The 24,113-nt window shown below is 48.2% G+C and overlaps 1 protein-coding gene across 5 annotated transcripts; it reads right to left on the bottom strand.

Moving 5' to 3' along the window:
* Positions 1–572: 572 nt before the first annotated feature.
* On the bottom strand, positions 573–20,442 carry SLC25A18 (solute carrier family 25 member 18). 5 transcript variants are annotated; one of them, XM_019629998.1, is made up of 11 exons: positions 20,325–20,442; positions 20,169–20,231; positions 12,894–13,147; positions 11,079–11,201; positions 10,794–10,849; positions 9,190–9,280; positions 7,639–7,757; positions 5,122–5,284; positions 4,124–4,278; positions 2,401–2,476; positions 573–2,034 (listed from the first exon to the last, which is right to left on the bottom strand). In XM_019629998.1, exons 3-11 carry the CDS (start codon positions 12,911–12,913, stop codon positions 1,893–1,895), a joined length of 945 nt encoding a protein of 314 aa, XP_019485543.1. In that variant the 5' UTR covers positions 12,914–13,147; positions 20,169–20,231; positions 20,325–20,442; the 3' UTR covers positions 573–1,892. The 5 variants fall into 5 exon arrangements, with proteins under 5 accessions (XP_019485543.1, XP_019485540.1, XP_019485541.1 ...); XM_019629995.1 differs by having other exon boundaries at positions 5,122–5,287; XM_019629996.1 differs by lacking the exon at positions 20,169–20,231 and having other exon boundaries at positions 5,122–5,287.
* Positions 20,443–24,113: the final 3,671 nt, after the last annotated feature.

Raw genomic sequence — 24,113 nt, forward strand, 5'->3', positions numbered from 1 at the left:
TTTGTTCTTCAGCCTAGTTGTGGAGGACATCGCTTCACTGGCCCATGTTGGTATTATCATTGCGCTCTTCCCGGGTGAGGCAAATCGGTTGCTGGCTGCTCACAGCGGCTCACGGCAGTTCACGCTGGTTGATGCTGGCTGGTCAGCCACTCACGGTAGCTTACGGCAGCCCACTGCAGCAAGGGCTGCAGCCTACGCTGTCACCGGCAACTCACAGCAACCCAGCTCCAGTTCAGTTGTTGTTCACCAACTTAGCTGTAGTGGGTGCAGTGTCACTGGCTCTAATGTGGGATCTGAACCGGGGCCCTGTTGCTCAGAGCTGGCGTCCCAAGTCAGCTCTTAACCAACGTGCCACTCGGCCAGCCCTGAGGGGGTGAAGCTCTTAACTGAGCTTCTCTAAAACACGCCGTTTTCCAAGACCCTACAGCATCGGCTACAGGACAGCTGTCTGTCCTGGAAACCATTAACCCTTCCTGTGTCCTCTGGCATTTCCTGCTCATTTTTACCAGACCCTCACCCAGAAGTGTGCCTTCCAGCCCCTATGGTCTTCACAAATACCATACACACAAGTGTTCAGTATTCCCGCCCTCTAGAGGGTTCAACAGCTTTATTGAGGAAATAGTTTTACCAGCTTTGGCAGAGTCAGAAAAACGAAAAAGGGTTTGGTTTTTTTGCTGTGTGTTAGGTCTAAACCATCTTACAACGTCCTTTTCTTCCCCCCGTCCCTCATTTATTCTTTCCTCAGATGACTATGCGCTGCCCAATGTCTTGTAGCTAAGTAAGTGGAAGGGCTGGCATTTTCATTTGGGTCTGTCTAGAGCCCATGCTCAAATGCAGTCCTTTTTCTCGAGGAGGAGGCTAGGAAGGCTGACTATTTTTTCATTACCATGAGTTTTAGATCAGGTGGGGACTAATGGAAATACCAACTCCTGGAGAGGCATTTTTTTCTCAGGACTTGATCCCCCATTCTGATACTGTTTCTCGAGTCTGTAGCAGCCTTGTGGGGGAAAGAATTGAGGCACCTGGGAACTCTGTCACAGTAAACTCAGGCCCTCAAGGCGATGGGTTATGATGTGACAGAACCAAGACTTAAAAGCCACTGCAACAAAAACAAAGCATCCCTGTGGTGGTCTTCCCCTTCTAAGAAACAGTTTACACAGTGAGAGACCTGTACCTGTGCTCATTCTCATGTCATTTGGTTCTGAAATGGACACAAAAAGTAGATGACAGACTATTCATTGCAGCCTGTCTGTTTCTCCCACTAATTATAAGACGAGATGATAACCAGCCAACTATTTCAGACTGTCCTATGGACATTGCTCTGTAAGAGCCTGTGTTCCAGAAGGAGGATGTGGGGCAGGGTGGCTGCCCTGACTGCCGGGCCACTTGGTCTGAGCTGACCTTACCCCAGCCATCCATATTTGGAAAGGATTTACGTGGTTTCAGACTAGGTGCTGAGTTTGAGGGCTTTCATGGTCCCCTTGAACTTCTGATCCTCTTTTTCCCCTAAATGAGTGCTAGGACTAACCATAAGTTACTTGATTCAGAATTAACACAACAAAATCCTCCAACTGACTCAAGTATACTGATTGAGTGCGAAATAGAACTATAAAATGTAGAACAACCCTTCTATCTTTGCTGTCTGTTAAGGCCCTGTAGTTAATACAACCAAAGCATGTACTGTTTTTGTGGAAAAGTAGGTAGTCTGGCTTTGGAGGGCAGGATGGGCTGTAGCCAGCTTATTAGATTAAGATCGTTTCTTCTGAGACTGAGGTAGCGCTACGAGTTAGAGGACAAAATACTGTGTGGCGGGCCTGCTGCTGTTCCCCACTAGCCTGGGTACAATGGCTGGAGGGATGGCAGCCAGCTAAGGGACCGAGCTCCAGCTGGACCTACTCAAAACTCTGTAAGATGCGCTCTCCGATACCAAGGAAGTAAACCCCTTGGGCAATCCCAAAGAGCGGGGCTATGACAAGGGCGCGGCAGCCTGCTCCCTTCATGAAGGCAGATGGTCCCTCCTGAATCCAGAGTTTCCTGGGGAGAAAAAAGGGCCCTGAGATTGGGAAGGAGCTATGTTCCATCTCTTCCTTGAGAGAAGATGTCACTGTCCACAGTAGTGGAGGAGGAGTGTGGGAGCCATGTCCTCCATTATGTGCACACTTTGGTTACTAAGCAGTTGGATCTGGGCTGTGGGAACAGTTTGCTAGACTCTGGGAGAAAGATGCTGTAGGGATGCCCAGTACATCCTGCCCTTGTTGACAGGTGAGAGAAAGGAAAAGATTTCAAATCCAGAACTCGATGTAGTAAGTGCAGTGATCAAGTTGTTCTCTAGACCAGGTGTGGGTGGACAGTACAGAGAGAACTGTCCCAGCCACATCTGGAAAGGGCTATAGGACTCACCTGGCACAGTCTCTGATCCCAGTGTAGCTGTCCTCTCCCAGGCCTTTCTTAAGGGTTTGGATTCGAGTTTTCAAAACTAGAAAAAAAGGGTGACTGGTTAGCTCTGTTGGTTAGAGCATGGTGCTGATAACACCAAGGTTGCCGGTTCAATCCCCGCATGGGCTACTGTGAGCTGCACCCTCCCTAAAAGAGCCAACTATGCCATTGTAGCATGAAAGCAATGTGTAACCAATGACTATGGCTGTTCCCCAATAAATAAAAACAAACAAACAAACAGCAAGTTAAAATAAGTAGGGAACATCTTGCTTTTGGAATTCGTAACCTGAAGTGGTCAGGTTTCCTTTTAGAGCCAGCAAACTTGAAACGATCCTGAGGCCAGCCCAGCCAGCCACTGGGAGGACCTGTAATTGAAGATTTTGCCCTCTTTGGGCTCATGTATAAAATGAAGGAATTAGAAACTGATGTGATCCTTCAGGTCACTCGTGCTACGGAGAGGTGCGCCTGTGTTGGAGGGGCAGCTATAGCCCTAAGGCTAGGCAGGGGTCAGCAAACTTTTGAGACGGAAGAGCTGCCAGGGGTCAGCAAACTGTGGCTTGCGAGCCACATGCAGGTCTTTGGGTGTGTACATGTGACTCTGAAGTAAAATTGAAAATGAAAATAAAACTATCATAGTTTTATTTATAAAATTTTTAAAGGATATTATTCACATAATGGTGATTACGTAAAAATATATTTATGGCTCTCGAATAATTTTAAATTGTTGTGAGGGACAGGATTGGCTCATCCAGGGGTCGGCAAACTTTTGAGATGGAACATACCCAAAGAGCTGCATGTGGCTCGTGAGCTGCAGCCGACCCTTGAGCTTGGGGAAGCTCTTATACTGTTTAGCTTTGGGCTTTAGCCTTGAATTTTAAAATACCAGCAATCATTTATAGCTGATGCTCACAACTCTACTGGGGGACAAAGAGCTAATGAAATAGCACCTAGGAAGTGAGGGGATTTATCAGTGATAAGAAGTAGAGTGAGGGCCGGCCGAGTGGCGTGATGGTTAAGAACTCGCTTGGGATGCCAGAGGGCCCCGGTTCGGATCCCACACATGAGGGCCAGTGACACTGCCCTCTACAGCTAAGATGCTCAACAACAGCTCAACCTGGAGCTGAGCTGCCGTGAGTCGCCGGCGACAGCGTAGGCTGCAGTCCCTGCGGCAGTGAGTTGCCATGGGCTACCGTATGTAGCCAGCAGCCAGCGTGAGCAGCCAGCAGCTGCAGTGAGCGGCCGTCCAGAAGCCGGCGACTGATCTGCCTCGCCAGGGAAGAGCGCAATGATGGTGCCAACTTNTGAGCGGCCGTCCAGAAGCCGGCGACTGATCTGCCTCGCCAGGGAAGAGCGCAATGATGGTGCCAACTTGGGCCAGTGAAGCAGCGTCCTACACAACTAGATTGAAGAACAACAACTTGTCTGTTCCCCTTCCCCAATTCCCCAGCACTGTTCCCATCCCCCCAATTCCCCAATTAAAAAAAAGAAAAAAAGAAAAAGAAGTAGAGTGAAAAAAAGAAATAGAGTGACGGTCCCTTGGCCCCACTTTCTCTGGGTTTCTTAGTTTTCAGGTTGGGGCTGTTTCGTCTCTATCCAGAGACTGCAAAACCACTATAAACGGCTATAAAAGTGCCTAATTTGTAAAGCGAGTCACCCCTTGTAACCCCTGCATGTCTGATGCACTTACCATCCAGAGGTGTTACTGTGACAGCAGCTATGGAACCGGCAGCACAGCCTGACATAAAAGAGTGAGCAAAGGAAGCCTTCCCGGCAAGCTCGTCGAACCCAAGATTATTAAGGTTGGCAAACAGTGGGAAATAGACGATGGAGAAGGGGATGTCTCTGCAGGAGAGGAGGAAACACTGAGCTAGTCTGCTGTGCTCTGGGGCATCTGCCCAAGGTCCTGCCCATGACATGCAGGGCTCCTCGTCTGGGTCTGAGACAAACCCACAACTCCGTGTTCCTGCCTGGTACCCCCTCATAACATGGGGCGTGGGGCAATCGACAGCATGAGTGGTCAGACCCACTGGCCTCCCCCACCCTCCTGCATTCCTCTGCCCTCCCAGCACCTGGGCTCCTTAAGGAGGAGCCAGGTGCAGATTCCAAGCCTGGTGCCTGGTCCTATAAAAGCAGGTGGGCAGGCTGAGGGAAGCATTAGCAGGGTGAGTGAGTGGCTGGTGAAGAGCTACGCGATGAGCTAAGTGTTGAGAGGGCAGGAAGTGAAGTTCATTCAACTGTTGCCCAGGTGATAGGAAATTAGCCCATGCCCGGGACACTTGTAATCCATTTTGAGGATTTGGGCCAAGTGGCACTCATGGACTTACAGGCAGTCTGCGGTTTGTACACAGGACATTCTATTGGGTTGTCGGAAAAGTCATGATGCATTTTTGCAACGAAAAACAGAAAAAATACATCATGACTTTTCCGACAACCCAATAGGTGCCTTTGGGTCACAGAACACCTAGCACTTGTGTGGGCCTGGTCACTGGAGAAGAGGCCTAACTCTAGTCTTCCAGGTCCCCATCCAGTGCCACCCTGCCCGATTCTGGGCAGAATCTGAAGCAGAGAGAGAGTGAGTATTAGGAAGTACACAGGCTCACTGGGAGACTGTCCCCCGGCCCTCCTTCCCTCTCCTGTCTGGTCACTGGGACCCTTCTGGGTCCCGAATTGGGGATGAAAGCTCACCTGAGGAGAGTGGCACCCAGGCCCTTATAGAGACCAGCCAGCCCCTGAGTGCGGAGCAGCTCCCAGGCGATGAGGGTGGCAGATGGGCGCTTGTGGGCAGGAGCTGAGCCAACACCATGGGGCCTGCAGGAGGCAGGTGCTGGGGCCGAAGTCTGAGGATGGGCTGCTGAAGGGAAAAAACAGACTCCCCATCGCAATGGGCCCCAACAGGCACTGCGACCACTCACAGGAGTATGGCTCCCAAATCCTGTCTCTGAGACAACTAGACAAAGTGGGCACCCTAAGAGAATTCTGAGGTTTGCCCTAATGTTAGAACATTAATTTTTAGCTTTAGGGACATTTTTCTAAGTTCTGTATTACCTAATGAGTCGTCCCTGGTGCGTCAATGCACCCCTCCCCCACTCCCCCAGCCAGTCCTTGCCACTCTCTATAGGAAGCTACAGTAGCCCCACTACCCCCAACTCCTTCCTGTTAAAACTGCTTCCGATCAGTCTTCCATTTTTAAAACATCTCTGAGCCTATTTACATAGTGTCATCCTGTGAGCACTTTGGGAAGCAGGAATCCTGTGTACTTTCTGCCTGACGTGTAAAGCCGCAGATTCTCTTTCTCTTTGTTGGAAAAACGCCTCATCAGGCTTCCAGGGAGCCTCCCTCCTCTAGTATGCCAAGACTAGGTGAACGTGTCCTTCCTAACTTCCACTGTTTTACAGAATTTAATTCCTGAGGTGTCAGCCCATTTTAGTTGAAGAATTCAGAGTTCATACTATGATGAGGTAAACATTAATAAATAGAATGGAATTTTTTTTCTCCTGAGCATATCAAATAGAAGCATCTCAAATGTGGGTGAGTCCTATTAATGAATGCAGGATTCAATGCACTGAAATTGTGTGAATGTTGATTTTCTTAATTCTTAGTGTTTGCAGAGCTTTGCCTAGATTAGATTACAAGTTCTTGCTGAGAGGAAGCTGGTATTTCACGTCTCAGTTTTGTTTGCTATCCAGCAGGGCAGCATTTCATACTAAGAAGCTGGTCACTGCACATATTTTCTTAACGGTAGTAACCTGGTTACGATAGGCCTTAAACAAATAGCTTTAATCAGTAATCATTATTTTCTTGTGTCTTCTTTAGATGCACATAATTCACCCATAGCCTGTCTTTCCCTTATTTTCACATGTTTTAGGAATAGTAAAACTCCTCACCCAGATTGAAAGCAAAATGTTACAGGACTTTTTACTCTCTGCAGATCAAAACACAGTGGGGTTTTTCCAGTGCCTGAAATTTCTTCTTTCTGCAGTTTTATTTGCTTCAGGCTGGTCTGAGCAGGGGAAGGGCACCCACATTTACTGAGGACCTTGCTAGGTGCTATGTTAGGCACGTGGCATGTTGGCTTACTAAATTCAGGCCTTGTGGCGTAGCCCTGAGGAGAAGCCATCTGTCCTACTCCACCAGGGCTGGCTCCCTCCCCTAGACGGCCAAACTTTGCCCATACTATATGTGTTGGTACCTACACACTGTATGTTTTTGAGAGGACCAGGATTTAGCAAAGGGCCAAAGTTCTCTTCTAGAGAAAACAAAAAAAAAATAGGAATAGTTCTCTTCTCTCTTTTTATGCCTTCCCACAAAAGCCCTGCTTCTATAGCATAATATAATATAGCATAATACATGGTGTGATCAAAACATATGGTGAATGTTTAAATTTTAAAAAATTTATTACAGTAAAAGACACATTGCCATTAATCCCCCTCAAAATACTCCCCCTCGCTTCCAACACACTTATCCCATCATTCTTGCCACTTTCTGAAGCAGTTCTAGAAGTCCTCTTTCATGAGTGTCTTTAGTTGTGCTGTCATGGCTGCCTCAATGTCCTGAATCATTTTGACTTTGGGGAAGAGCCAGAAGTCACATGGTGCCAGATCCGGTGAATAAGGTGGATGAAGACACACTGTAATATTTTTATTTGACAGAAACTGCCATATGCCAGAAGCGATGGATGACACAGAGCGTTGTCACGATGGAGGATGAAATAAAGACACAAAAGAGGACTTCCAGAACTGTTTCAGAGAGTGGCAAGGACAATGGGATAAGTGTTTTCGAAGTGAGGGGGAGTATTTTGAGGGAGAATAATGGCAATGTGTCTTTTATTGTAATCAATTTTTTAAATTTAAACATTCACTGTGTTTTTTGATCACACCTCGTAAAGCTTCTATGGAGCAACATGTTCATGAGCCAGTCATCAACATTTCCTAAGACCTTTAGGAAATCAAGCCTAAATGTCAAGGCAATATGATAGAGGTTATCAGGGGAGTATATTCTCTGTCCCTCCCAAATCAAGACTCTCATTGCTGCTGTTTGTTCTGGAGCTGAAAGTGTTGCGATCTGGAATGATGATCATAAAGACATCCACTGCCCTAGATGATTGGTCACACAGTCTTGCACATGAGTGCAGACGTGGGGAATGTGTTCTGATTACAGCCCTTAGTCTCCGACCCTTGTGGATGGAGCTGGGATGGGCCTCACCCAGACGCCCAGCGTCCTGCAGCTGGATCTTCAGCATCTCCATGGGACAGGTGACCACCACCTGGCACATCCCGGCTCCACACCCGGCCAGCATCTCCATCTTCAGGTCCCGCTGCATCCTGTGGGACCAGGAGTGGGGATGCTTCAGCCGCAGGCCGGACCTGCTGTCCCACCCTGGTCATTTACTCTCCCTTGGTGGTTGGGACTTTCCATGCGTGGTATTTAGCTTTGTTCCCATTGGCTGTCACTCACTCAGCTAAGTAAATGATTATCTGGCCTTCAGGCTCAGTCTCTTTAAAGATATGATACTAAATTTAAAACAGGCTGCAAGGGAGGTAACACCTGTATAGAAGTTGGGCTAGTACAATGAAACTTTCCACTGCAGGAACTGGTTACTGTTTCTTTAAGCAATGTCACTAAGGCAGTGGGAGGCACAGAGAGAATCAGAAAGTAAATGCTGAAGAGGATGTGGGAAAAAGGGAACCCTCATGCACTGGTGGTAGGATTGTCAACTGGCAGCCACTATGAAAAACAGTACGGAGGTTCCTCAAAAAAATAAAAATAGAATTACCTTATGACCCAGCAATCCCACTCCTGGGTATTTATTTATCCAAAGGAAATGAAATCACTATGTTGAAGAGATATTTGCACCCCCATGTTCATTGCAGCATTATTGACAATAGCGAAGACTTGGAAACAAACTCAGAAAAAGAGATCAGGTTTGTGGTTAGGGGGCGGGGGAAAGGAACTGGCTGAAGATGGTCAAAAGGTACAAACTCCCTTGGGCTGGCCGAGTGGTTCAGTTGGTTAAGAGTTCGCTCAAAAGTGTGAGCGCTGAGCAACAGGGTTGCTGGTTCAATTCCTGGCCCAAGCTGAGCTGCTGCTGAGCTGCCAACAGGTAGCAGGATGGCTCAGCTAAAAAAAAAAAAAAAAAAGGTACAAGATTGTGGTTGCCAGAGGCAGGAGTTCAGGGTGAGCAAAAAAAAAAAAAAAAAAAAAAGGTACAAACTCCCAGTTACAAGATACTAAGTACTGGGGATGTGATACACAACACGATGGCTGCAGTTAACACTATTGTAAACTTGAAAGCTTCTAAGAGAGATCTTAAAAGTTCTCATCACAAGGAAAAAACACTGTTTTTGTAACTCTATGAGGGATGGATGTTAACATTGTAGTAATCATTTCACAATACATGTGTGTCAAGTTACTATGCTGCACACCTTAAACTTATACAGTGTTGTATGTCAATAATATCTCAGAACTGAAAAAAATTCATCATCTAGTTGATGAATATATATGTATACATATTCTACATGGTCAGTCTGTCTATTACCTATCATCTATCATCTATCTATCTAAACTTCCAAATTATACCTGCTCACTTTCCACCTGCCAAACACACACTAACCTTCAGCCATTTGTGTGCACATCGTTATACACATGCAAACAGGTAAACTGAGGCACAAGTGTAATCCTCTCCCTGCCTCCTTCCAAAAAAGACCGAGTAGACATACAGTGAAGGATTTCCCCCCACCCCGCACCTGACCATACCCATCTTCCATGAGCAGCTGCCGAAAGAAGTCATTGGCTGCCAGCTTGATGGCCTTCTCTGGAGTGACCAATGTGAGGTTCACTGCGGCCCCTGGAAGTAAACAACAAAGATGGGAGTTAAGGCCACTTCAGATGTCACAATGCCCTGAGCCTGCCCTTCATGTAGACAAGCTACTGTCAGCCCTAGCCAGGTAAAGTTTCTGGGAGTAAACAGGGACTGGGCTGGGTCAAGGAGGGTTTCTCTGCCTATTTTATTGAAACATGCATTTTCTTTCATCTCCTTACGACTCTCCTCCCACCACAATTTTCTTTTTCATGTATGTGTTTTCTTTATGGGCTCATTGGTGCAGTTATTAGGAAGTTATTTCTGTTTTTGCTACTGCTGCCCATCTCTGACGATAAGTGAGCACTTCCCCAAATTAAACCCTGATAATAAGGTCCTGGGGCTCAGAGATTGGTTTCAAGTACTCTGTGCTGTGCTAGCCCAGGCCCACTGGCAGCTCTGCAAGTCACAGATTTACTCTATTTTTTTTTATTTTTTAGCTGAGCCATCCTGCCACCTGTTGGCAGCTCAGCGGCAGATTTACTTTTTTTTTTTTTTTAAAGATTTTTATTGGGAAATTGGGGGATGGGAACAGTGCTGGGGAATTGGGGGAAGGGGAACACACAAGTTGCTGTCCTTTTGTTCTTCAGTCTAGTTGTGGAGGACATTGCTTCACTGGCCCAAGTTGGCACCATCATTGCGCTCTTCCCGAGTGAGGCAGATCAGTCGCCGGCTTCTGGACGGCCACTCACTGCGGCTGCTGGCATCTCACGCTGGCTGCTGGCTACATACGGTAGCCCATGGCAACCCATTGCAGCAGGGGCTGCAGCCTACGCCATCGCCGGCGACTCACGGCAGCCCAGCTCCAGGTTGAGCTGTTGTTCAGCATCTGAGCTGTAGAGGGCAGTGTCACTGGCCCTCATGTGGGATCCAAACCGGGGCCCTCTGGCATCCTAAGCCAGCTCTTAACCAACGCACCATTTGGCCAGCCCTTACTCTTTATTTTTAAGGGACACTAGTATATCAGCTCCTTCTCAATCTCAGCTTTGTATCCACTTTCTAGGTTATGTCACCTTGGCTGGGGTCACTGCAGGAGCCAGGGACAGCACTGGCTATGTCAGGGAAGAGCCACCCAGTAGATCCCTTCCGGGAGCTCAGAGTGCTTTCCATTCCCTGTCCCTATGGACCCACTCCCTCTTCTGCTCTAGGTGGGGGGTGTCCTGACAGCCCTGAGACAGGAGGGGAGAGAGGAGGGAGTTTGGGACTCACTTGCTGCCGGCACACAGTGAGTGAGGCAGTGGTGGTGCGGGGTGGCAGCCAGGGTCCTGAGTTGCCTGGCTCCCTGATGCCCCCGCAAACCTCACCATAACTACCTGTGTCTCTACCAAGGAACAAGGGGGCTTGTGCGAAGCGGTGTGGTCAGGGGGCACCTGGCATCCCAGGCCCACCCAGGAGTCCCCTGGGCAGAAAGGATGCCAACTCCCAGAGTCCTATGCCCTGTGCCACACCCTCTGCCCTCATGTGGCCCAAGCCAAGCCTCCCCAGGACGTAGTGAGCCTACCTCGGTACATGCCCAGAAAGCCCTCCACCCTCACCGTCTTCATCAGGCAATCTATCCTAGGAGCAGAGGCCAGAAAAGGAAATTAGTGGTGAACAGGGGGCTGCTCCATGGCCCGCTTCTCCCCACCCCAGGCTCTGATCCTTCTGGCTCACCCCAGTTGACCACCCCGCACCCGCCTCCCCCACACCCTCATCTACACACTCCCTTAAGAGACTATGGAAGGAGTGAGGCTTCACACCCCTCCTCTGGGAGACCCTCTCCCCCAACTCCCGCGCCAGAACCTACATTCCTTTGTAGATATCTTTTCCATGCTGGTTCTGAAGTCGAGTCTTGGCCAAATCGATGGGGAACACACAGGTCACCCCCACGAGCCCTGCCACACCTCCATTGATGAGTTTTGCTGTGACACTAGGCCATGGGAAGGAGGGAGACCCAGAGTAAAGGAGGGAGGCTGGCTGCAGAGAGCCCACACAGCCAGGACTAGACGGGAATGGGGAGAGGAGGGCAGGAGAGCGGAAACAGAGCAGGGCAAGGGTAGGCATGGCACCTCCAGGGACCTCAGTCCCACAGGTATTCAGAGACCCCTCTCCTCAGCCTCCTACCCTGATCCCAGCAGCCCCTCTGGCTGACCTGTGTGCCTCTCTCCCCAGGTCCGGTTCCAGAGACAGGTTAGGGACCTGGAGCCAGGAGGGCCTGGCCACTTCCTTCAGGGGCACTGCACTCACCCGGGCTGAAGCACCTTGCCCTAATAATTTTTCTAAAAGCCAGTGGGCATCCTGCCTGAGAGGGACAGCCCCCAAGTCCCCAAGGTGCGCTGATGTGAGGAGGCCACACACACTGCGGTCTGAGGGCAGTGGGTCCTCACTGAGGGGCCAGCCGTTCCTTCAGGCAGCGCCCCCAACTGTGACTCTGATTACTGTGTAAGTCATGGGGATGTCCCTGCCTGGCCTGGAATAAGCTGGGACCTGCGTGAATAAGGTCTGAGGGCAGCACGTTGGCCCATTGGTGACAGTCCTGAAAACTGCAAGGCAAGTGGCACAAGGACCTCCCCATTTGAGATGCTGGCGGCATAGGGAAACATTCATAAAGCTAAGACGCTGCAAGGGCCTCTGGGAAGGAGGCCGGATGCCAGCTCTGCCCCTGGGGCCCTACCAGGGTGCAGGAGGTTCTGAGCTAGGCTTCAGAGCTTTCCTTCAGAGCTTCAATCGCAGGCCTGTTCTCTGGCTCGTCCCCACCCTAGGAGCCATGTGTGGACAAGTTTTCAAACAAACTGAAATTTTATTTCGGACTTAAGGTCAGTCAGAACTGATTTTGAATCCCAGCTATGTTGTTCATTAAGCAAGTTGCCTCACTTCTCTGACCCTCTGTAAAATTAAATAAGTTAATGCACTTGGTAAATGATAGCTATTATTAATAATAAGAGAGCACACATTTCTGACAATGAGCATTTCTAGTCAGCATGAGATAATCAGAGTTAAATCATTGAGATTATCTGATTCTAGCCAAAAGCAGTCTCACTTTACATAATGTGGGCCCCCTTATTCTGGAGAAGTTTTCAAAGACTGAAAATAGAAAATAAAGCTTTCTCAGTCTCCTTGGAGCCTAATAACATTTTCTTATCTTTCCAGCCAGAGGCAGACTGAGCAAAATATCTGGGGGGAGATTATGTGCAAGTGGTAAGAGTAGATAATAGACTTAAATTGCGCAATCTGAGGAGAAGCAGTCTGAACAATTACAAATTATATATCAACTATACATGTATGTATGTACGCATAAATAAATAATTCTGTTTGTATACAGAAAAATGGGTCCTTCTTTTTTTTTTTTTTTTTTAGCTGAGCCATCCTGCTACCTATTGGCAGCTCAGCGGCTGCTCAGCTCGGGCTGGACTCGAACCGCTGTTGCTCAGAGCTCAAACTCTTGAGCGAGCTCTTAACCAACTGAGCCACTCGGCCGGCCCAAAATGGGTCCTTCTTGCTGCTGCCCAGGACTCAGCTTAAACTCCAGGACTCTGGCAGAGAAGCTGAGTGATGTATTATTACATAGCAGCTCTTGCCCTACACCCAGCCCGCGACAAGGCCTGTCTCAGCCAGAGTTTACCTCAAATCCTGCTTGGACATTCTGCCGAGGGCCGAGGACACTGGTGTGTCCTAGGACACGAGGCTGTTAGAAGGCTGGCTGACACGGAAGGATGGTGTCCTATCCTTGACTCTGGTCCACCGTAGCAGAGTGGTTCGAGTGTGGTGTCTGTGGAGAGGGGCCCCAGCCACCTTCCTGGCAAGTCACAACCTCCTGAGGTGCAGTCTCCTCTATTAAGTGGTCAAAAAAATCACCTCATGGTGTGAGAGGCACATCTGTGATGGGACAGAATGTTCATGTATTACCACCACCAAAGTGATCGGGAACCTTCCCTTCCTGGACCTTTTGGATTTTGGGAATTGAGATCAGAAGAAAGAGGATGAGAGAATAACACCCAGGCTCAGGGAGGGGTGTTCGTTCAGGGCGTTTTGGGGGGAGGCCCAGGAGCAGTGGTGAGGGAAACTGATGGGATCTAAAGGAGGGTTTCTAGGAGAGCTGCTATGAACTCAGAATCCCGCCCAGAGTGTGCAAGAAGTACAGCAGAACATCTGAGCTGTTCTGAAGTTACTTTCTGGCTCTTAAAATGTGATTTTTTGAACTTCGTATGATCCTGTTGGAAGACTGGGCTGCATTAAACCTCTGGACTTATTTGTAATTGATGCATAAGAAAGCACCAGGATAGTGTCGGGAAGTGGAAGCCACAGAAACCAGTTATTGCAGCTTCTGAGGAGGAACCTGGTGTAACGGGCTGGGCAGGGCCAGGAAGAGCTCTGGTGCTCCCTGGAGGCTGGCATGAGCGCTGGGAGTATCTTCTCTCCAGGTCCCTTCAGGCTGCTTCAGCGTCCCTCCCTCTGTGGCCTTGCTCCTCAGCAATTCTCTGCTGTCTGCATGTATTTTGTTTGGGGGAAGGCAAGAGAGATCAATCTTCCCCAGCATATATTGTTCCAGTCAGAAAAAGTTTATTGAGTGCCAGACACTGACTATTCTAGCTCTGGGGATATGGTGGTGAACAAAAGACTAACACTGCAATTCTCAGGGAATAAGTAAATCCTAAGGACACCAGATAGTGATAAATACTCTGGAGAAAAAAATTCAGAAGGGAAGGAAGATCAGAAATGTCAGTGCGGTGGGAGTGATGGTGGCTTGATGGAGGAGGGATTCACTGAGGTGACTTGAGGTTCCAAAGGAAGTGTCTGGGGGAGAGCATTCCAGGTAGAGCAAAGGTCCGAGAGCAGAGAGACTAGTGAACTGGAGGAATGGCAAGGTGAAGAGTGAACACAGGGTGAGCAGTGCAGACCAAGTCACAGAGATAACGGGGTGGAGGCTTGACCAGCTAAGGCCTCATACGGTCTTTGGCTTTTATTCTGAATAAAAGCAGAAACAATGGGAAATGTTTTAGCATAGAAATGACATGTTCTGGACAGGACCATTCATTCGGCTGCTGTGTTGAGAATAGACAGCAGAGGGTCAAAGATAAAAGCAAAAAGACCAATTACATTATTCCAGTAATTTAGACAAGAGGTGATGGTTGTCGGGGTTTTGGTGGGGGTGGTGCTGAGAAATCATTTAATTATGGGTGTATGTTGAAGGGAAGAAGACCAACAGGATTTCCTGGGAAAAAATGAGGAGTTAAGAGGACACCAAAGTTTTTGGTGAGAACTTGAAGAATGGGCTTGTAACATGGTGTCTGTTCTTAAAACAAGTAAAAGTTGGATCTGTTGGAGAAACAGGAAGCTGGCCTGTAGAGAAAGAAACAGAAAAGGGAAGCAAGCATATCTGCAGGAGAAACAGAAGATGGAAATATTCCCAACACTTAAATCTCTGCTTCTAGCTCATTCCTGACTGCCACATGCACTCCTGTCCTTGGATTCTGTCCTGTCAATGAATTAGGTCATGGCTGCTTAACTTGCTAGAATTGGTTTCTGATACTACCTCAGGAAATTGAAGTGTGTTGTTATGAGAGAAAGACACACTATAATTCCACGTAGCCGTCTTAAAAATTGATAGGGGGAGAAGGTCCAAGATGGCAGAATAGAAAAAAAAAAAAAGACAGGAAACAACAGGACATGTAGTAAACCCTTTCTGTCTGAAGCCAGAGAGTCACATAATAATAGGTTTTTTTGTTTGTTTGTTTTTTGCGGGCGGACATAGCCCACCAATTGAACAGGCAGTCTTGTTGTTAGGAGCACATGCTCTCACCAGATAAGCCATCCTGCCACCTGTTGGCAGCTCAGCGGCAGCTCAGCTTGGGTGCAGCTCACTGGCCCATGTGGGAATCGAACTGGCGACCCTGTTGCTCAGAGCTTGCACTCCTAAGCAAGCTCTTAACCAAATGAGCCACTTGGCCGGCCCCAGAGAGTCAAATAATTGAGAATTGGCAGCCATAGTCCCTGCTATTTCTACAACTAAATTCTATTTTATAAATTGTGGTTCTCTGGCTATTGGAATAGGGATATTGAAGAGAAGCCAGAGAAATTAAGGACACCTCAATCCCCAGCCACTCCCTAGCACCTCCACCAGACAGACGTGTGTGAGCACCAGCCTCACCAGTCCGAGACTGCCAAGCCAGTGTAAGTCCCAGGCGTGGCAGTTCCCTTGAGCAGATTTGGTATTCAAAGACTATGACTTAAAAAAATTTCTGGAACAAGTAAATATATTAGTAAAGAGTCAACAAAGAGGAAACTGACAGTCTGCAAGCCCAGGTTTTAAAGGAGTCATATTATCACAAAAATCCCCAACTTGTTGCTCAATCCCTTAAGGCAATCCACGAGCCTGAGTGTGAGTCACTCTACAGATATATTTAGGGTGCCTACTTGTGCCAGTGGCAGTTCTGGGTGGCAAGGATATCGCTGAGAACAAAACCAAGGTCCTTGCTTTGATGGAGTTTAAATTCTACTGGTTCCAGCACTGAGAGGAACAGGCTTCTAAAGTGACACAGCCCACCCTCCCACCCAGACACTCTTCCAGCAAGCAGGCAGCCAGGTGGCCTGACCAAGGAGCTCACCGCCAAAAGCTCAGTAAACAAACGCACTCATTAAATTACCTAGTCTTAGCACTTACGGTGTGCTCCACACTTTAGATTATTGGCAAATGCATAGTATTTCCCCAACTTCTTTTCTAAAGGGAATTTAGGAAAAAGAGTACTTTGGGAGTACCAGGGTACTAAAGCTAACCATTTAAGCTCTGAGATGCAGAATTGAAGAGCTATATCTGAAACTCTTTGGAACCAAAGAGAACAAGGACTGGATATATACATAAAATGATCTTGACCTGGTAACAGAGGCTCCATGCCATTGCTCTGGACAGTGCCTGGTCCTGACATTTAGTTATCTCCATGGGGAAGGCAGACAAATGCACTTCCTTTTCACATGTGATGACTGAGCCACATTAGAAGAGAGAAATTTTGATGTACAGGAAATAGTGTTTGCATGTCTTCAGGCACAAAAGGGTGGAATACAGTGGACAACTCTTTTCTCTTCATTACCCCACTTCCAGGAATTCCCTCTCTCCCTCCCTCCCAACATCCCAACTGGTTGCAGTGGAAACTGCCATATTCCTAAAATGGGACGCTGTCCCCTGGGGAATGTTGATGGTCTGAGGATGGGCACCTGACTTAAGCTAGGTTATTTAGTCTCTTCCATGGGAATTTTTTTTTTTAATTGGGGAATTGGGGAAGGGGAACAGTGTTGGGGAATTAGGGAAGGGGACCAGCCAAGTTGTTGTTCTTCAATCTTTGTTGTGGAGGGTGCCAGTTGCCATCTGGCTGCCCGTTGGCAGCTTGTGGCCTCTAAGCTCAAGGTGCTGTGTTCAATCTTAGTTGTGCGTGGGCGTAGCCACCATCCCATGCTGGAGTCGAACCAGCAGCCTTGTTGTTAAGAGCGCGCGCTCTATCCACTGAGCCATCCGGGTGGCAGCTCAGCTCAAGGTGCCAAGTTTAGTCTTAGTTGCGGGTGGGCGTAGCCCACCATCGAACAGGCAGTCTTGTTACACTAGCTGAATCATCCTGCTACCTGTTGGCAGCTCAGCTTGGGCTCAGTTCACTGGCCCATGTGGAAATTGAAGCAGCTCATGCTCTTAAGCTAACTCTTAACCAACTGAGCCACTAGGCTGGCCCTTCCATGGGAATTTTAAGAGAGACTATGTAGCTTCTTTCAAGAAGTTTTTTTCTGTAATATGTAACAAGACATTAAAAAAAAAACCCTCACATTCCATTTAATAGCAACTGAACTGCTTAGGCAGTGAGTGCTGTAAGGGCTCACAGATGTGAGGTATTGTGGGCTGGCTTGGAGAAGCAGCTCGCAGGGCAAGTTGATACGTAGAAGAGGTGGGATGGGCAGCTTGAATGTGGGCACTGTGGGGCAAAGGGCTGAGGGCACAGCACACCACCTTGGTCCATTCAGCAGGACTGAGGGAAGGAAGACTGCAAGGGTAGGGCAGGCCAGGAGTGGAGGACTCTGGGATTGTCAGGTACTGTACGTGTCCCCCACCCCCAAGGTAAGTAGCTTTTTGCAAATTTGATCCTGTGGGCAGTAAGGAAACACTGAATGCTTTTAAGGGGAAAACTACCATGTTGAATTGAATGTGGTATGAAGACAATTCTGGAAGAATGGGTAAAGAAAAGGCAATTTTGGGTGAGAGGCCAGTTAGGAGGCTATTCTGGTAAAGCAGTGAAGTGGAGAAGGAAGAATTAGGGCAGTGGAGAGGGTGGAGAGTATAAGGGTTAGCTAGGAGAGAACTTTTTAAAGGAAAAGGGTGTGGGCTTGGTGACAGCCCAGGGCTGAAGGACAGGGAAGAACCATAGAACTGCTGGAGGTCTGAAACCTGAGGGGCTGAGGGACCAGAAGGGCAAGTTAGGAGAGGGAGCTGCCCACGGGGAGGCAGGGATGAGAAGGGCAGGTTTCGGGAACCTTCTCCAGCACTGTAGGAGGTCAGTGAGAAGGTACAGCTGGCACGGCAGGCAGAGCACCATGCTGCTGGTGTGTGGCTCAGGGACAGTGCCTCAGCCTCAGGTGCCTTTTCCCAAGAGCACAGCTCCCCTGTGTGTGTACACAAAGCATTGCTTGCCCTCCCCCTCCTCACTGCAGACTATTTTGAAAACAAGGAGCTGGCTGAGAACAGTCCTGGGCACAGTCATAGCAGACAGGGCCTGGTGGGGCTGGGAGGACGTGTGCATGGCAGGGCCGAGTCTTGTCACCCTCAAGTCCTCATACTGACAGCAGCATTCCAGGGGCTGCTTAGGCTCCCTGGCCACAGGGGCTCCCACCCCAACACCCAAACTGTCTGTTTCCCTAGGAGACGGTAGTTAACATGCTCAGGCAATGGTCAGTTCTTTGTCATTAAGAATGAGTGTTCTATTTATTAGAGTACTTAGAGTAACAGAAAAAAATTAGAAAATTCGGAAAGCACAGAAAACTGTGAATACAGTTTTCTCAGGCTCATATTTTGAGCGAGGCTGTTCAGAGACCAATCTATTTAGAGAAATGATTCTAGGCGGTGAGCTACAGGGGCCCGAGCAGGCTAGGGCTTCTCTCAGATTACTCTCTCATTCCTCCCACACTGAAACAGTCTGCTCCCTTGACTTTGGGGCTCCCTGTGTTCTCCCAAGTGGCCCCACAGCCACTTGTGGCCGGTGTCCCTTGGTCACTGGTGCCCACAGAATCCTGCCCAAGGTTCTTGACCCCCTTCACTCTGTACACCCATCTGGAGGAAGGTGCCTTTTGGGCTGTGGTTTGTCTGCTTGGTCAGGGTGCCCAGGTCTGTCCGGCTCAGCCTCTCTGCCCTGAGCCCCACATGTCCATCCTAACGGCCACCGGTCACTCCCCTAGCGGCCCAGCCTCACACAATATGCCTAGCACTTCCTGCTACTCGCATTGGCCCCCAAACCTGCTGCACCTCCTCCTGGCCCCCAGCCAACTATCCAGGCCAAACACGTGGCCGTCCTCAGCCCATCTTTTCCCTCCTCTGCCCTCCACTAGTCATTGTCATGTTGTCAACTCTTCCTCCTGAAGACAGTGCTGCTCAAAAGCATATGGTTCAGTGCCCATCTATGACAAGTTTAGAAAATTTTATGGCAACTTGAGTAACATCAAGTTTTAGAATCTATTAATAAAAATGTGGACTTTAAATAAAAAAAAATCTTTTTTTAGTAATCCATTTTAATTGTATTTTACAAAACTATTGATCCATAGTGGGCTGGAGGAACAACGGGTCCTTCATCATGGGTAGAAAACCACTGTCCTAAGTCTCTTCTGGCTACTAGCCACTGCTGGGTCACATGGGCACCACCCACTGCCTGGGTCTTTCTCCAGCCTCCTAACTGCTCCTGCCTTCAGTGGGCTCCTCTCTGATCTGTTCTCTATGACAAGGCCAAGTGAGCAAAAGGGCACATCTGGGCCATTTCCAGCCTGCCATTTAAGCATGTCCCTGCCTAATGTGCTTGGCAACTTTCCCTCGCTCTCAGGTCAGTCCTCGACCCCTCACCCTGACCTGGCCCCTCCTTTCCCACTGACTGCGTCTCCCAAATCACCCCCACCCCCACCCCCATCCCCACTTTCCCTGAGGGCCACTCTGAACTTCCACCAGGAACACAGCGGTCTCTTGCGTCTGAGCCTTGCACATACTGTCCCCTTGACTAGGACACTCTGCACATTTCTACCTGATGAATTACAAATTGTTCTTTGGCCTTCAGCTTCCTCCCATAAGTCCTTCCCAAGGCCCTCAAATCTTGGCTAGGAGCCCTGTCCTGTGATTTTAGCACTTACCACATTTGTATTACAACTCTCTGTCTACGGGCCCACATCCTCATCAAAAAGATAAGTTACTCGAGAGGAAAGAGGCTCAGGGCTGTATGTATCCTGGAGCCTGGTGCAGAGGCAGTCAATGCAGATGCTAAAGGCAGATGGCAGACACTGCCTTCAGCTTGGCAGTCAGTCTTCTCATGAGACAGTTCTACACTTCAGCTGCCATTATTTCTTCATGTTGTGAGGAGGCGCTCAAGGATGAGGACCATTGCCTGTCCCTCTCCGCTAACTAGTAGGGCAAGCAGAGCATCCCACAGATGAGCCCCCTACACCAGCAGTGCCAAGGAAACAACCTGCTTCCAACTTGGAAGTTGCCCAAGACACCCGGAATTGGACAGGCCGCTTCCTCTTGCCCCCCTTCCTACTTGGTACAGCAAAGGAGAGACGAGGCTGTTCCCACTGCTGCTCTGACCTCTTCCCAAGCTGTTCATTTGCTAGAATAGGGTCTTTTCCTACCAATTCTAAGCTTGACAGAGACAAAAAGACAAGCACTTACCTGCTTCCAGTAAGAACCTTGTGACTTTTCTGGATGCCAAGATAAGGCCAGATTCCTGCTGACCTGCAGGAAGGTTTGGTTTACCTGGCAGGAAGTCCTTGTTTTGTCAGTGGCCCCCCCCCCCCGCCTCTTGGTGCCCACAGCAGCCCTTTTCACCTTCAAACAAGTTGGGTTTGAATGAAACTCCAGAGGCCCAGGCCTCCCCAGGTGGCAGCAGGTGGTTGTTGACTAGGTTGCTGGTGTGACTGGGACAAAAATTTAGGTTGGGAAAAGACTTGCTCAAGGCAGTGGGGGGAGGGGGAGATGGGAGGCTCACCACCCACTCTGACATGGAGAGCAGGGAGGACAAACAACAAAAAATCAATGCCATGCAAACACTTCAGCCAGACATTAGGTGCCAGGAGCTAAGTTCTGCTTCTCAGACTCATGCACTTTTCTAACTGCAGGTGGCTGACTGGTGCAGATTCTGTATTTTCAGCTCTCAACACAGAGCTCTCTCTTCAGGGATACGGTTTTGTCCACTTGGCATGGATTTTCAGGCCTGGGCTCCAAGATGGGAGGGCAGTAGGTAGGCACATTCCCTGCAGTCACCATGTTACATCTGGGCTGAGCGCAGGACTGTATTCCAGTTCTCCAGGTTGGAGCTCAGAACTTAAGAGGTTTCAGGGAGGAAGGAGCGATCATTTGGGACTTGAAGACCAAAGGTGGAGAGGTAAAATTGAAACCCAGCTTCTTCTCAGGGCCCAACTGTCTAATTTGGGGCAAGGGGCAAGGCAGTAGGGGAGAATAAAGCTGGCCAGCCAAGTTGAGTCTTGATAGTACAGGACCTTGTTGCCTGGCCCAGGATTTGGGGGAGACTTTGGTGTCAGAGACTCGGGTTCAAATTCCAGCTCCTATCTCACTTTAGGCGTTTTTTAAGTGGGTGCTTTTCTACATCAAGAGGATTGAGATCCACTTCACAGGGTTGTATGAGGCAAGATAGTGCAGAGTGGCTAAGAGTAGGTTTTGGAGTAAGACTGCTTTTTTTTTTAAAGATTTTTATTGGGGAATTGGGGGGATGGGAACAGTGCTGGGGAATTGGAGGAAGGGGAACAGACAAGTTGCTGTCGTTTTGTTCTTCAGTCTAGTTGTGAAGGATGTTGCTTCACTCGCCCAAGTTGTCACCATCATTGCGCTCTTCCCGGGCGAGGCAGATCAGTCGCCGGCTTCTGGACGGCCGCTCACGCTGGCTGCTCACGCTGGCTGCTGGCTACATACGGTATAGCCCATGGCAACCCACTGCCACAGGGGCTGCAGCCTACGCAGTCGCCGGCGACTTACAGCAGCCCAGCTCCAGGTTGAGCTGTTGTTCAGCATCTTAGCTGTGGAGGGCAGTGTCACTGGCCCTCATATGTGGGATCCGAACCGGGGCCCTCTGGCATCCCAAGCCAGTTCTTAACCATCGCGCCACTTGGCCGGCCCGACTGCTTTTGAGTTGGTTTGAATTCTAGTTTACCACCTACTGTGTGACCTCAAATCAGTTACTTATCTTCTCTGTGCCTGCTTCTGCATCTATGAAACGACTTGTACTTAGACACATGAGGTCTGACAATTATGTTTGCGAAATTGCCACCATGTGCTTACAATGGCAGCACTCTCCAAACAGCTCAGTCAAGTTTCACAGCCTTGGTATATCAGTGACTCACAGCTGTGTTTGTGTCGACGTGTGGCGGTGTCTTGCTGAGTGGCGTTCATTATTGTTGTGTGTTTTTGTGTGCTGTTGCGAGAATGTCTGAGCTTGAATTAGAGCAACAAACAGACATTATATTTCTTGTTAAACTTGGCAAGAGTGGAAGTGAAATCAGGGACATGTTAGTCCAAGTTTATGGGGATAATGCTATGAAGAAAATGGCAGTATGCAAATGGATTAAACGTTTTTTTGAGGGGAGAGAACGCGTCACTGATGAAGAGAGGTCAGGGTGGCCAGTAACAAGCAGAATTGACAAAAACATTGCAAAACTTCTTTGAATTGTGAGTCAAAATCATCGGCTGTGAGAAGCATAGCTGACCAAGTAAACATTGATAGAGAAACAGTTAGGAAAATCTTAACTGAAAATTTTGGCATGAGAAAGATGTGTGCAAAAATGGTCCCGAAGGGGCTCACCTATGAACAAAAGCAAAAGAGAGTTGAAGTTTGCCAAGGCCTTTTAGAGAGGCAGGACGATGTTTTGGGCCGTGTTATCACTGGTGATGAAACATGTGTGTACCAATAAAACCCTGAAACAAAGTGTCAAAGTGCACAATGGAAGTCAGCCAATTCTCCACGACCAAAAAAGTTCCATCAGTCCAAATCAAGAGTCAAAACGATGTTGCTAACCTTTTTTGATATCAGAGGAATTATTATAAATTTGTACCAACTAGACAGTTAACCAAGTTTACTATTTGGAAGTGCTGAAAAGGCTGCATGAAAAAGTTAGAACCAAACGACCTGAATTTTTCACTAACAATTCATGGCCTGCTCACCTGATCTGGCCCCTTTCTTTACCCAAAGATAAAGGAAACATTGAAAGGAAGACATTTTGATGACATTCAGGACATCAAGGGTAGTGTGCTGACAGCTCTGATGGCCATTCCAGAAAGAGTTCCAAAATTGCTTTGAAGGGTGGACTAGGCGCAGGTGTCAGTGCATAGCTTCCCGAGGGAAGTACTTCGAAGGTGACCATAGTGATATTCAGCAAAGAGGTATGTAGCACTTTTTCTAGGATGGGTTTGCTAACTGAATTGTCAGACCTCGTAGATCACTTAGTGCCCGGCACATAGAAAGTGTTCACTGAGAACTTTTTCTTCCCTTCCCTGGTGGCAATTGGAAGCTGAGCCAGGATGTGAGTAGGGACACAGAGGGCATAGTTCAGGTTTATGCTGGCAAGGTTTAGACAGGCCAGGGTTACAATAATCCCGGTAAGACATAAAAATGAGAGCCTGCCCAGGAAGGAAGAGGTGGGACTTCTTGAAGCATCAGTAGGGACTGGCAATTGATTAAATGCCAGGGACAGATACTGGATTCAAGGAGATCAGCAGGTGTAAGATGTTATCACCCCAACTAAGAACATCAGAAAGATTGGGTAGGTAAGGAGAGGGGAGGGAAGAAATGTTTGGCTGTTGACATGAATTTGAAGTGGCTGCCACAAGAGGGGACAGCAGTGTTTACAGAAAGAGTGGTAGAGTGGTATCACCTCACCAACTAGGGTGGTTATCAAAAAAACCCCCAGAAAACATGTGCTGGTGAAAATGTGGAGAAACTAAAACTCTTGTGCATTGCTGATGGGAATGAAAAATGGTCCAGGGGTAAAAAGTATAACTATTGCACTGTGTTGTACAGCTGAAACTAATTCTAAAAAATGTGTATTTCATAATAAAAAATAATTTAAAAAGAAAAATGGTCCAGTGGCTGTGGAATGGTCCAGTTGTATGGAGGTTCCTCAAAATTAAAAACAGAATTACTATATGATCCAGCAATTCCACTTCCTGGTATATACTCAGATAGCATGGTCTTGAACAGGTATTTGTACACCCATGCTCATTTTAACATAATTCACAATAGCCAAAAGGGGGAAACAACCCAAATTTTCATCAATGGATAAACAGATCAACAAAATGTGGTCTATCCATCCAGTGAAATATTATTATTCAGCCTTAAGGAAGGAAATTGATTCATACTACAAAATGGACATTCTGCTCAGTCAAATAAGCCAGTCACAAAAAGACAAGTAGTGTACGATTCCACTTACGTGAGGTACCCAGAGTAGTCATAATCATTGAGACAGAAAGTAGAAAAGTGATTACCAGGGCTGGGGGGAGTGGGAGTTAGTGTTTAACGGGAAGAGTTTCATATGAGATAAATCAGTTTTGGAGATGGATGGTGGTGATGGTTGCCCAATGTGAATGAGCTTAGTCAACTGAAATATA

The sequence above is a fragment of the Hipposideros armiger genome, unplaced genomic scaffold (assembly GCF_001890085.2).
Source record: "Hipposideros armiger isolate ML-2016 unplaced genomic scaffold, ASM189008v1 scaffold_878, whole genome shotgun sequence".
Taxonomy (NCBI): Eukaryota; Metazoa; Chordata; class Mammalia; order Chiroptera; family Hipposideridae; genus Hipposideros; species Hipposideros armiger.